This window comes from Enhydra lutris, unplaced genomic scaffold, assembly GCF_002288905.1.
Source record: "Enhydra lutris kenyoni isolate GAN:26980312 unplaced genomic scaffold, ASM228890v2 scaffoldscaffold69, whole genome shotgun sequence".
In the NCBI taxonomy this organism is placed as follows: Eukaryota; Metazoa; Chordata; class Mammalia; order Carnivora; family Mustelidae; genus Enhydra; species Enhydra lutris.
In genome coordinates this window covers 1,876,320-1,890,286 of record NW_019154153.1, presented here as the reverse complement: position 1 = coordinate 1,890,286, position 13,967 = coordinate 1,876,320, and the positions used below count along the sequence as shown (strand labels likewise).

Here is a 13,967-nt window from a genome sequence, read left to right as displayed (position 1 = left end):
GTTCACGGGGAATCATATACATCAGGTTGTGCAGATCAGAAATAACAGGATGGGCAAAGCCCATTTGAAATGGGGCCTGAAAGACTGATCATACATTGACAGGTAAAGAAGGAGAGGGGACAGCATGGGAAGAAAGCCATGAGGCCCTTAGAGGAGGCAGCACTGTTACTCCGCTCAGCAGGAGTTTCAAATATTTGTAGGGAGTGTGGGGAGAAGGTAGAGAGGTTAGGAGAATAACCTGGGGCTACGTTATGCAATCCTTGAGGAGTCTGAAGGTCCATATGCTAGGCCATGAGAAACCAAGAGGAATTTAGACCAGAGAAGTAACAGGTGCTCCTGGAAGGTTACATCCTCTGGCTGTTAATGGCAGAAGGGATAATTTCTTCTGTTGTTTATCACACAGTTGGAGCAATTAATGTTATGTATATAACATGTATTTGATTTTATAGAAAAGCAAGTCTATATACCGATTAAACATCTGCACTTTATGTCAACATTTTAACAATCAATCTGGGGAAGCATAATGATGAATAGAACATTGCTTCGACCTCAGTAAGCTTATGGTGGGAGAAACTGACTTAACTGTAATAAATGAGGAAGAGCAAAATAAATTCTAAATAGTAACAGACTGGTGAGTTCAGTGGAAAGAATAATTAACCTGAATGAAGAGATCTGGGAAAACTCCGTGTAAAAGGTGGAATTTTAACTGGGCCTTGAAGAATATGGAGATTCTGAAGGGCAAAGAAAGTGAGGGGGAAACACGGCAAGTTGCAGGTACAGTTTAAAGTGATGGTTTAAGTCTCCGAAACCACACGTATGAGTGTTTCTGTGTGTGTGTGTGTGTGTGTGTGTGTGCGCGTGTGCGTGCATGTGTGTGTGTGTGTGTGTGTGTGTTCTGTGCTCTTTTGTGAGACAGTCAGGTGCAGCTAGAGGGGAGACACTGGAGAGGCTCAGGGAACAAATATACTTATAGGTCTTAGCAACAAGAGGCCACATGGGAAAGCCTCAGGATGGGCAGGAGACAGAAAGCAGGGGCTGGGGGGAGCCAAGACTAGAGCCTCTACTGGGGTTTCTGCACTTTAGGATTGGCTAGTCTGGATACTTTTCAGTAGGCTTTAAACTATAGGGTGATCCCTAGTCCTGTGACCTGAGATAATTAAGGCTGAGGAATATTGTCTCCTGGGGTGCTGGGGGCCAGATGAAGAAGGGATGGCTCTGGATGGCTAGTCTGCCTGGCAAAGGCAGCCTCTGACTGGGCCCTTTGCTAGCTCTAAGAATTAATTCGTCCAGGGGAACCTGGATGACTCCGTTGGGTAAGCAGTGAGCTCTTGATCTCAGCTTAGGTCTTGATCTCAGGGTTCTGAGTTCAGGCCCTGTGCTGGGCTCCACGCTGGGCATGGAGCCTACTTATTTAAAAAAGAAAAAAATTGTCTAGCCCAGGGAGGAGGATTCTGGCCCCAACCCGATGACTTTTAAGATGTCAAACATCATAAAATAAAAATAATACAATGTGTGTGTGTGTGTGTGTGTGTGTGTGTGTGTGTGTGTGTGTGTGCTGGGAGGAGGGAAGGAGGAGAAATAAAATAATTTTTGTTCAGTATATGCCTTTTTTATTTATTGGCTATTGTTGTGCTGTCCTCACAGAACCCAAGTTCCTGGAGGGCAAAAATGTCACCATTTGAGACTGATCTTTAGGGTGCCTAACATAGTACAGTTAGGTAAAGTATAATTAACTCATAGTTGCCAGGTTATTAGATGTCTTTTAACAGCTGCTGAAGAATTAAGCAAAATGGAAAACTAATACAAAAATCGTTGTTACTGACCGCATCTGGGATTGAAGCACTTCTGTCCAGGCCCTCTGATTGAAGGACAATGAAACTGTGATTAATTCATATTCATAGACATTGAGTCAATCAACAACCATTTATTTAGCACATATGTGCCTGGAACATTGAAGGAGATTAGGCTTATGAAGATGAATACAGGGTGTTCGTTCTCTGTGCTCAAGGAGCTCACAGTCTACCCGTCAAGGGCAAGCCAACCATCAAATCAAAGCCATGCTGGAGAAAACTGACCAGTTGTCCTTTAGCATGTCCCGCTTCATTCAGGACTTTTCTGATTGCTTCTTTGTCATGCCGTTTAATTTGTTTTCTGCCTGCCCCTCTTCCCTTTCATTTTTAGTAAATTAGTTAAGTTTAAGAAAGCTCACAACAGGGATGGAACTAGAGGGTATTATGCTAAGCAAAATACGTCAGTCAGAGAAAGACAAATACCATTATGATCTCACGTGGAATTTAAGAAACAAAACAGATGAACATAGGAGAAGGGAAGGAAAAATAAAATAAGATGAAAACAGAGAGGGAGGCAAACTGTTAAGACTCTTAACTCTAGGAAGCAAACTGAGGTTTACTGGAAGGTGGGATGAGGTAATTGGGTGATGGGTACTAAGGAGGGCACTTGATGTATGAGCACTTAACTAAATTGAATTTAAATAAAAAATTAAAAGATTCAGGATCAACAATATATATTTCAAGGTGGGGCTACAAAATCCACATTATATCACATTAGAAGACACATGATATCTGATTATTCAACCTTTAATGGCACTGGTCAGTGGGCTCACGTGGTGGTAGACTGATTTTCATGGTCAAGTTTCCATCAACCTTTCTAATATTTACATTACTAACGTTCATTGCTTGAATCGCTTATTTTACTAGCATGGTTTTAAGTTCTATCATTTCATCTACACTCAATAGCTGGAATTCTTTGGTAGAGAAGACTTTACCTCATCAACTGGGATCATGTGGCTCCTCTGAAAATTTGTATCTCCTGGTCAGACAGGATAAATGTTTAATTCCTTCCCATTAACTACCAATTTTCAGAGGAAAGAGCTGGTATCTTAGTACCTCCAAGAACAGCCAGTAATTACTTTTTGTTCTATTTTATATTTTTGGCCTGCTTGCTCACTCATCACCATGAACTCAGAGCTTATATGTGCTCAGTGTGTTTCAATCTACTGTAGTCTTTCTTGTTGATGCCATTACTCAGTGGCCGCTTCAACTTGACTGCTATGCCCCTTTCATATCACTCTTGTTTACTTGATTTTCCTAAACCCAGACATGGAATTGGGAATTTCTTTAAAGAGCTCTGCTACCTTTTGGCATGAGGGGGAGAATAGTATTTAGAAACAATAATCTGGGGGCCAGAGGTGCTTGCTGCTCCTGAGTTGTCACTTATTTCTAGGTCTCTTCAGGGAAAAAAGTGAGTAACTACATATTTAAGAAACAAAATATGAACTAACTCTTATATTCCAACTTAAAATTTAATGTTAGATGGTTTTAACTTAATATCTTTTTACACTGAAGGTTTTGTTCTGACCGCATAAACATACTCATTTATTATATCCACGACAGCTAAAAAATTACAATGCCAATATTACCATTAACAATGAAACCACTGAATGAAGTTTACAATTTCTTTGCAGTTCTTTTTGTCTAAGGGTATTCAGTCCAACTATGGGGTTCTGAAGTCACTCCCCAATTTCTTTTCTAAGTAATTATGTCATAGTATGATATTCAGTTATGTAATGCTTATTTCAGCTGGTTTCTAAATTCAAGGTTTTAACTGTCTTTTGTTCTCTTAATTTTCTTTTTTCCCATGTTTCTAGAGCGTGATAATCTTTTAATTCTCAATTTTTATAATAGCAGTTTATAAAATTGAGAAATTAACCCTCCTATTTACTTAAGTATAAACATTTCTTTTCACTTTGCTTGTGTTTTTTTAAAACCAGGCAAAACATTTATTTTTTTATTTTTATGTAGTTGAGTTAATTGCCTTTGGGTTTTAAGGCAGAGTTTATTAGGAAGACTTCCCCTTTCTAGATTACAAAGAAATCCATACACATTTTCTTCTGGTGTTTGAATGGTTTTATTTTTAACATTTATATTTCTAATACATTTGGGATTTATCCTGGTATAAATCCAATTTTGTATTTTTCCAAATGGCTGCCACTTGTCCCAATATCATTTATTTAAATATCCACTCAAACAGCTAATTTGAAATTTTCATCTTTATCATGTCCTAAATTTCATATACACTGGGGTGTCATTTGGACTTTCCCACCTGTCCTATTGGTCTATCTGGCTGTTTATGCATCAGTAACATCAAGACCATACAGTTTTAAGTGCTTACGGTTTAATGCCTTAATATCAGACAGGTAGAGCTTGTTCCCCCTTCTCTCCCATCCAATATTGCTCTTGTTTGTCAAGATTTTTCCCACTACTCTTTCTTACATATTTCTCCATATGAACCTGCTAGTCAACTTGTCTGGCTCCAGGAAAGAAGAAACCGTCTGTGTTTGTTTAGGAATCATCTTAAATTTGCAGATTAAACAGAAGTGAGTGCCTTAAGTTTTATCTTCTTATCTAAGATCAGGACATAACCTTCCCATTTGTTCAAGTCTATTTTTACGCCTGTCAGGAGTGTTTAAAAGTTTTCTTCATACAGGTTTTGCTCATTTCTTGCTAATTTTATTCTGAAGAATGTTATATTAATAGCTGCTATGGTAAATGGGGTCTTCGAGTAAACCTTCTGATTGGATACTGTTTGTATATAGGAAGGCTGCTGATTTTTTAGTCTACCTTTTAATCCACTTAAAACAAACAGTATTCTTTAGCTTGCTAAAAACAAATAGAGATTTAATTTTTCATTCGATTTTGTTTGGTGGAAGGAATAGCACTAACCCTTCTCCCAAAAGCATGTTACCACTGTAGGATTTAAGTATGTTTCACAAAAGAAGACAAAAACTCACCTTGGTGTATTCATCTTTGGCCTTGGTGAGCATTCTTAAGATATCTACTTCCTTGCCCTCTCCTGAATTGAGGATCATTGGGGAGTTTCCTGTTCCACCTCCCTGATGGGCTTTCAACTGTTCATATTGAGTTAGGCTAGAAAAATAGAGGGGAAAATCCACACAAGAAAAACAAACTCAACACAAATGGCTTATAGATGGTTTTTATCTTTGTTTTTTTTAAGATTTTATTTATTTGTCACACACACACACACACACAGACACAGAGCGCGCACAAGCAGGGAGAATGGGAGAGAGAGAAGAAGGCTCCTGGCTGAGCAAGGAGCCTGAGGCGGGGTTCAATTCCAGAACCTTGGGATCATGACCTGAGCCAAAGGCAGAGGCTTAACTGACTAAGCCACCCAGGCGTCCCCACTTATTTTTATCTTGTTATAGTCATAGTAGAAGTAAGACTGCTCAGGAAGTGAAAGAAGAAAAACAAGAGTTGAGGTCCCGAGTATAGTGACTACGCATATGAACCCAGGGGAGGGGTGGCCAAACTATGTCCTGCAGGCCAAATCCAGCACACCAAGTGTTTTTGTAAAGTAAGTTACCAATAGCCACACTCACCGGTTTATGTCTCATTTACATCTACTGGTGGCTTTCACACCATGATTGCTAAGCTGAATAGTGACAGAGACCTATGGCCTTGCAAGGCCTGAAACACTCACGATCTGTTTTTTTGTTTGTTTGTTTGTTTGTTTTTTCAGAAAAAGATTGCCACCTCCTCATTTGGAGCACTTGAAAGGACTCATTAATTGCTGAGGAAACCCAATTTAGAGTTCTCAAACACTGAGCAAACCCCAGGGCAAATCGAGATCCACTCCCCTTTTTTGTTTCAATGTGCCTTGTACTCAAAGCAAAATTGACCTCCGCAACTCAAATCCTATAATCCTCTGGCAAATTATAAACTGTGAAGATTTCATTCTAGAAGAGGGGGCGTTAAACAAACAAACAAACAAACATCCCCCCCCCCCCAAAAAAAAACCAGAGCAATGAAGAGTGTCTTCTGTTTTCCTGAAAACAATACAGGAGGGAGACCAGATCGCTCCTCGATGGTGCCAGGTGACATTGAGAAAAATACTTTTTCCTTCTGTGTACTTTGACTTTCAGCTCAAATTTTTATAACGGCCATGTCATTTATGGTAAAAGACACCTGAGAACTTATGGGAAGATTTAATTCTAACTGAGGAAGGGCTCGGAATCTACACTTATCAGCTGCTTATTGCTAGTCGACAATCAATTTCCTGCCCCAGCTGTTAAGTAACTACTGCCGAATGCTAACAATTTGAACATGGTCTCTCAGCTGAGCCGTGGGGTATTTTTTCATCTATATGAAATCCTGCTATTATGATCCGTTGTATGGTTTAAAATAACATGAATGTGTTAGGAACTAGTGGTGATGGGGGTAAATACCAGTTTGAACCCACTTAATCACCACCTGTAACGTGAGCTGGTTACCTACAATTAGCTATCATCACAGGCTAGATTTTCAGAAGCCTATTTATAAAAAAGTGTTCCCCACATTCATTTTTGGGGGTCACTTTTTAGTCATTTCATTGCCCCGGGATTTAAAATTGGAAGATGGGTGCCTTCACAGATGGAGATGTTTTGTCCAATCTGCGTGGACAGCTGCCATATTGTGTGTTTGGTGGAGCCGGGTCACCGGCTGAGATACGGCCTGGGTAGGAAACCGATTTTGTTCCAAGGCTCTAAACCATCACCTTAAAGCAGGGAATTAATTGCCTCTCAGGGAGCAGCCTCAGGGCTGAAGGACTGATCAAAGAGTTGACCAGTCACAGAGAAGACAGCATGCTTACCTGGGCCTCCCTTTCAGTGCAGTCAGGGAGCCACGAGTAGGACAGTCAGACCCTGATTTAACTTTCCCAAAACGCGGGCAAGACAAACCACAAGGCATCAGGAGATTAAAAGAAAGAGACCAGCAACAAAAAAAGGGACTGCCTACTGATCACTAAACCAATACTGACTCCGATATTTCCAACAAGACTGAAAATAAAGTCTATCCTGAGTACTCACAGCATTTGAGACATGAGGAAACTCTGAGCTCCCACAACCCTGGATATGCAGTTATAGGAAGGCATTTAGGGCCGGAAGGAAAGATCTTAGAGAAAGTGTAGCAGCCTTTAAAATGTTCTGAATGTTCTTTTTACTGTCAGCTATACTGATAACTTTTCAGAGAAAAAAAAAACCTGCTAATTTACAAATGAGGAAAATACTGAAGAAAACTGCCATCTGGAATAATTCATATTATAGGTATTTCCCACAAGCAGAACAAAAATGAGGTGAACTATTCTACATGAGAAATCTTACCTAGTGAAAATATGGAGGACATTAGGAGTAGGAAAAGAAAAGTGAAGCGGGGGGAATCAGAAGGGTAGACGTACCATGAGAGACTGTGGACTCCGAGAAACAAACTGAGGGTCTTAGAGGGGCAGGGGGTGGGAGGGATGGGTGAGCCCCATGACGGGTATCAAGGAGGGCATGGATTGCATGAAGCCCTGGGTGTTATATGTAAACAATGAATCTTGGAACACTATATCAAAAACTAATGATGTTCTGTATGATGACTAACAATAACAATAAGAAATAAATTAATTAAAAATAAATTTTAAAAAATTTAAAAAATATGAAACGTGTGACTTATGTTTATTTTTCCTTTAAGTAATAGTAAACGTTTTCCTAGCCACAGTGGAAAGGACTGCTGTAAGAGGTCCATTCTGCTTAGAGTATAGTGGAGTTACACTGAGAAGCACAGACAAAAGCATCAGGTCCAGAAAATACTTAGCCTTTCAGCACCTACTTTTTCATTAGCTCTGCAATTCTTTGGCATTCTTCCTTATCATAAAACCAAATCCCATAAATGGACACTGCAAAAAACACATCAAACAAATTATGAGCACCTTCAAAACTACAAAATGGAACTTGAAGGAAAAAAGTACTCATGGATAAATGAAACCCACCACCGGAGTTTAAGCTGGAAAACCTAGTGTTGGAATTGTCTAAGCCCCCAGAGAACTCTGAAGTGTGGTCTTACACATATGCAGGGACACCCCCTCCCCCATAAAGTGTGCCGTCCTCAACAATATAGCACCTGAACATAATAGGCATTTGGCAAATGCTTCTTAAATGAATGAATACAGATTGAGGATGAAGTCAGAATTTCTGACGTCCTGGCTTTGAAACATCACTGGGTCCAGACTCCATTTGCACACATATTCCATCTTTATTGTGAAGTATCCAGAAACCTGATGCACGAAATTAGGCCTACAAACCTCTCTCCCTCCTCCTCCTCCTCCTCTTCCTCCCAGGAATATGTTCACCAAGAAACTGGCTCTGTAAGCTCTGAGTTAGGACACAGTGCAGGAAAAAATAAAATTCAATAACAAATCTCTGACTTCAAAATGCCTGTATGGAAAATTTACAACTGTTGAAAGATGAGATGTAACCATAACTTAATCATTTAGCAATGAAAGAAAAATGTGGTATAATGGAGCTACAGATTCATATAACAATTTTCAGATAAATTGTATACTTTAATATGTGCCTATCTACATCATTTTTATAGCAAAGGCTAAACAGTTCCAAAATACATTTATAAAGATCTAATTGAGGATCTGGTGGTATTAATCATATAAATGTTGCATTAGCTACAGATACATTTTCAAATGCTTCATTGAAAACAGCAGCAGTGTTATGATAGGGAAACAAAAACCAACAAAATACATTTTTTTGAAGGAAAAACCATTAAAATTTAAACATTCAAAATATTTAATTTTCCGAATGTTATTTGGTCATTAAAACAGCTGTGATGCTTTGACAACTTCTTCCCCCCACCTGACCAATGCCTCAGTGTGGGATTTCTGCTTCTTGTCAGTAATGATTCAGATAACGAAAGCTTCAGGAAATGTCTTCCTAGTGCTATTTTAGGCAGGTATGTTTAAAAGGAACCCCATAAATCTGAATTACTGACTTGCCAAAAGGTGGCAACGGGGTTTTAAACTTTTTGTATGATTAGCGTGCCAGGATTTCTTAGCAATCCCCATGTGAAGAGGAAAAAAACAATGGAAAGAACCCTCCAGCATTTCTAGAATAGGACCATTTTATTATCTTAGAAATACATACACATATTCCTCTTTAATACATTGATAATCTTTTGGAAAAAAGAACATCTGAGCTCTGAAGCCTATGGGCCTTACTATCAAAAAGTAATTCTTCGTTTCAAGATCATTAAATGTGTATCTAAAACTTTTCATTCAAGATTGTTAGCAGCCCATCCCCACCAGCGTCCTACTCTGTCTGCCCACAGACACTGTGACACACTAACCTGCCATGGCTTGTATCTCTGGCAGCACAAGTACACTGATCACTAACATTCCAAGACAATAAATCTGAATACGTTTGTGTCTTATGGTGGTTTTAATCTTAGTGATAAAACTAACAGCCACGTCTGCTTTTTTGGTTCTGGTGATAACTTCCTTTTCTGGGAGACTGGGCTTTCCAAAACTATCAGAAAAGAAAGGTGGTAGGTAGCAGGGGAGAAAACCACAGCATGACTAGGAACCTCCGGGCCCAGTGGCAGCGTGGAACCAGCCATTTGTGCCTAATCTGTAGGATGTATTCGTAGAAATGCTCGGAGTGTCATTTGTTTGTTTGTTTGATGTTACACATTTGTGGCATTTGACATACGGAATCCAGTTTTCATAAGAGCAGGATGCCAAGGCAACTGTTGATACAAGCAGAAAAGAGTCTGACAATGTCATTACCATGAAATAACTGAAATGTAGATTTAGGAAGGAAAAATGCTATGAAAACATCTTTCAGATGTCAGCGCAGAATGAAAGGAAGACCAGGTTTGTAATGACTATTTAAGATATTGTGGCGATTTCCTCAGGGCCTGACCATTTATCTCTAAAACAACATGACTTCAAGAGTAAAATGGGCTCATTTTGAAATGGCATTTTTCATCCCAGTTCATACTTGTTTTGAATGTAAAATGTAACCAGTCCGTGGAGAAAAAACCAGATTTACTAACAGTCCTGGCTACTGTCGAACTGGGCCCAAGTTTTTTCTCCTTAAAATAGTTTTGCGACTTGCGCTGCATTCCAGCAGGAGCCGGCCACAGTTCCATCTGTGCACATTCCAGCCGAAGTTTTCTGCCTCTTAGGCCCAAGGCTTCCCAACCCCTGGACAAACCTATCAGTCTTCTTGCACAAGAGGGTATATCAAAGCAGCTCGTGGTGATATATAAAAACCAGAGATCATCATGCCTCAGGGAGGTGATGAGCTGACAGGCTGACAGAAACCATTAACTTCACATTTCAATCCCAGTTTTCCTGTAAAAGCCACTGGGTGAGAGGCCCATCCTTCAGGAGGCAGTGAGTACGGCAAGCAAGGAAGAAGAAACTTGGTTGAAAAGAACCCAAAAAGAAGGTGTGGTTTTTCGAATTCTGAGTCTGAAAAAGTAATCACCGTGACCTGAATTTGCAGCGATGGGGACCTGCCGTGTGGACCTGTGGAACGCTGAAATGTTCCTCTGGGAGTGACCTCTGGGCTTTAAGAAATTACAAGGAGAGAAGCTCGTAGGAGGATATTTATTTACTTGAAAACAGTGACCTATTAGTACACATCTGGCAGTTCAGCATGCTTCGAGCCTTCGGCCAGCCCACTGCGCCCGCGTACCAGCCGCTTCCCAGCCACCCCACCACTGAAGCAGAGGTGAAATTTAAGGGCACTTTGGTGCATGAAGCTCAACTCAATTGCTTCTACATCCCACCTGGAGGTAAGAAACCCAAAAGTGGGATAAAGAATAGGAAGAACAGGTTGAAATGTACTCCAAAATATTCTAATGACTTCTAGAATGTGTGACCTAAGGACTCATCTTTTTGGTGGTCCTCTTCGTATTTAATCCAAGACTTTTCAACAACACGGTTGTGAAATTGCACTGTCGTGGTCTGTCTCATGCTTTGGAAATTCTCAGTCAGAAACAAATCCGGTGTTTGGGGCAACAGGCAAGGTAATATTGCCTTTACATAGCTCCTGAAGCATCAGTTTTCCCCCTTCCTTTTAATTCTGCGTGGATGATTAAGGACAGCCAAATCTCTCTATTAGATTTCATGTCTGAATATCATAGGTAGACACAGAAGGCAGAACAAACTGACTGTATCTGATAATGGTATTTTCTTCTTTTTTTTATTTCTTCAGCAGAAAAATCTAAAGCTGATAAAATGTTAAGAGGCTAGTTAAGAGGTCGTCAGAGGCAGTATCAAAATGTCCTTAAATGCACATTCATTTAGAATTCTTGGATTCTTTTTAGCATGGAGCGTGAGTTCATTCTGGCTGTTCTTTGGGAATTAACCTTATCTAGTTTATGTTCCTAACAAATATTTCTATACAATCTGTTCTTTGAAGGCATTTATCATTTGTTTCATATTTTACCCAAAATATCTTTCAACACCAAATCATGAATGGTAGCTTGCAATCTTTTAACAAGGATTCATGATAATATTTGTGCAACTTTAAAATATAAGGCATATTCCCATGCAGTTAGGAAGTAGATAATACATAATTACATAGGTAAAGTTTAAATAGGCATGAGAAGGATATCTGATTTGCTAATGCTCTCCTTTCTCTCTTTCTTTAATAATAATTTCACTCAAAAGCCTAGGGATATATATTTCTTAGTCGGGATGCAGCAAGGAAGGCGCTTATATTCTCTTTTTTCACTAGGAAAACTATGGAAATGTGGCAGCGTAAATTACACACATCTCTTCTGTGCACTTCAGGGTAAACCAAAATTTTAAAATTCCTTCAAACCCCGTTTGTCTCATCAAGTCTTTCCCAAACAAGTGGAATAATAATCCCAATGTAAGAACCAAGAACATCTAATCAGACATTTGATGTAAACACTTGTTTTTGAGACTTTGCTCAAATATCCTCTTTCTTGATTTATGGTACCATTTATCTAGTTCCAGTTTCTGTAAGACTGACCACACTGATGATGACTGGTTACTGGTATTTGGTAGTAAGCACACACACACGGCTATGACCCCCCCTGAAAGACCACACGGTGGTTAAGAAATTAGAAAGTTAGAACCGTGAAGTTTCAGAGCTGGAAGGCAGCTGAGACGTGTGTAGTTCAACTGTCTATTTCACTAACGAGGAATGTGTGGTCTCACAAGGTGAAATGACTTAGCCAAAGACATCTTGACTGGTTCCATCTGTTTCTCTGAAATACGCTCCTCCCCCAGCCTTACAAATGAAGTAAGAAAGAACAGAAACAAGATTTATATTTGACTGAGTTGGAGACTTGGTTGTAAGAGACAGGAATGAGGCTTTTCTAAAACCAGCTTCATATGGCATCTCAAGAGGAAAAAGGCAAGATGGAAGGGAGGGAGGAAAGGAGTATGGAAGGAAGGAAAGGAGAGGGAAGAAAGAGGAATCGGAGACTTCTAGTATCGGCCAGACTTCGGGGCAGTGAGTGCGAGGACAGCAATCACACTGCCCAAGTCCTGGCAGCCACAGATGGGAAACACAAGCTATGTTTGGTGGCTCCATGTTAACTCTGTACTTCTAGCCCATTTGGAATGCTTTGCCCTAAAAATTATTTTCTTCCTCATGTTCTTTAATGCCTTTAAAGTAATGTTCTTTCATTCACCTTCTGCCTTAGCTCTACTGACCAAACACGGACACAATCTTGTAAAACGGAATCTTCACTGGCCACAGAGAGTCTACATAGCATTGTTATCTTTGGCCCCTGGTCTGGTTCTTTTCATATGACATAGTTTTACGGCACCTCACAAATCAGTGATCCCATGATCTCAAAATATTGGAGAGTTCGCAGTAGATGAGAAGCAGTTTCTATTTTATGGGTGACTAATCCTCACAAACATTTTGGGAGAAACAGCGGAAAATCTAAAATTCTGTGAAGTATAACAACCTTCTTTCTAAAGAACTTAAGTTCATTAGAAAGTTAATGCCATAAACAGCAATGACAAAACAATCTCTCAACTGAAGCGTTATATGAATTTGGATTAAATTAACATGTATCTCCAGCTATAAACTAGCATTTAGTATTTTGAAAAAAAAGGATGGATTTATCTTTTAAGACGTTTTTATTTATAACAAATGCATGTTATGTCATTAGGCCTTCCTAATCTCCACAGAGGTCATTATCCTCCCAAAATGAGACTCCAGAGGTCTGCTGCTAGCCTCAAGTTCATGAAAGGCCAGATGGAATCTTTTTCATGATACACTAACTTTTTGATTTTATTTATTTCAGGGGACAGTTCCTTTAATCTAAGAGATTTAACAGAGTAAATAACCATTTAAAAAATTAGGAAGCAGAAAAAGTCATAGGTAATAATAAATATAAATAGGAACAACTTACTCTGTTTTGTTGGTCATTTAAATTTATATTTTCTTGGGGCACCTGGGTGGCTCAGTGGGTTAAAGACTCTGCCTTTGGCTCATGATCCCAGGGTTCTGGGATCGAGCCCCATATCGGGGTCTCTGCTCAGCGGGGAGCCTGCTTCCCCTCTCTCTCTGCCTGCCTCTCTGCCTACTTGTGATCTCTCTCTGTCAAATAAATAAATAAAAATCTTTAAATTTATATTTTCTTTTTGTTCATAACCCTGCTGATTAACTTCAAAATCTCCTAGACCACAAATAACAAACATGGGTTCCCCAAAATGTCTTTCCCCCTTTCTGAGCTAATAGTCCTCCAGAAGACTCACGTTTTCCCATTCCTCTAGAGATAAACAGCCTCAACTTTTCTGTTATTCCTTTAGTTTTTTGGTATATCCTTGGATCCCTCCGCACCCCCCCCCCCAAAATCTGAGCACATCGTAATTAAGTATTTACACAACTGTTTCCTCCACTAGACTCTGAGCTATAGCATAATGAGTAGAATGTGGTAAATATTCAACAAATATTTGCTGAGTTGAACTGAAATCAGACTTCAAGAGCTTATACTATCAATACTCCTTGTAATACTAGTATTAACAGTTATCACTATTCTGGGCTAATTACACATCACAGACCAGATGTCCTAGATCCTCTGTATTCAATGAACACAATCTCTACCAGGGATTACAGCATA

General features: G+C 39.5%; 1 protein-coding gene across 1 annotated transcript in view; it reads right to left on the bottom strand.

Moving 5' to 3' along the window:
- LOC111159677 (decapping mRNA 1B) overlaps positions 1-13,967 on the bottom strand; it is a 53,697-nt gene that overhangs the window by 10,665 nt on the left and 29,065 nt on the right. Inside the window, exons 4-5 of the mRNA XM_022522249.1 lie at positions 7,671-7,737; positions 4,811-4,946 (exon numbers count right to left, since the gene is read on the bottom strand). Of these exons, the coding sequence (XP_022377957.1) occupies positions 4,811-4,946; positions 7,671-7,737 (203 nt within the window). The remainder of the gene's footprint in view (positions 1-4,810; positions 4,947-7,670; positions 7,738-13,967) is intronic.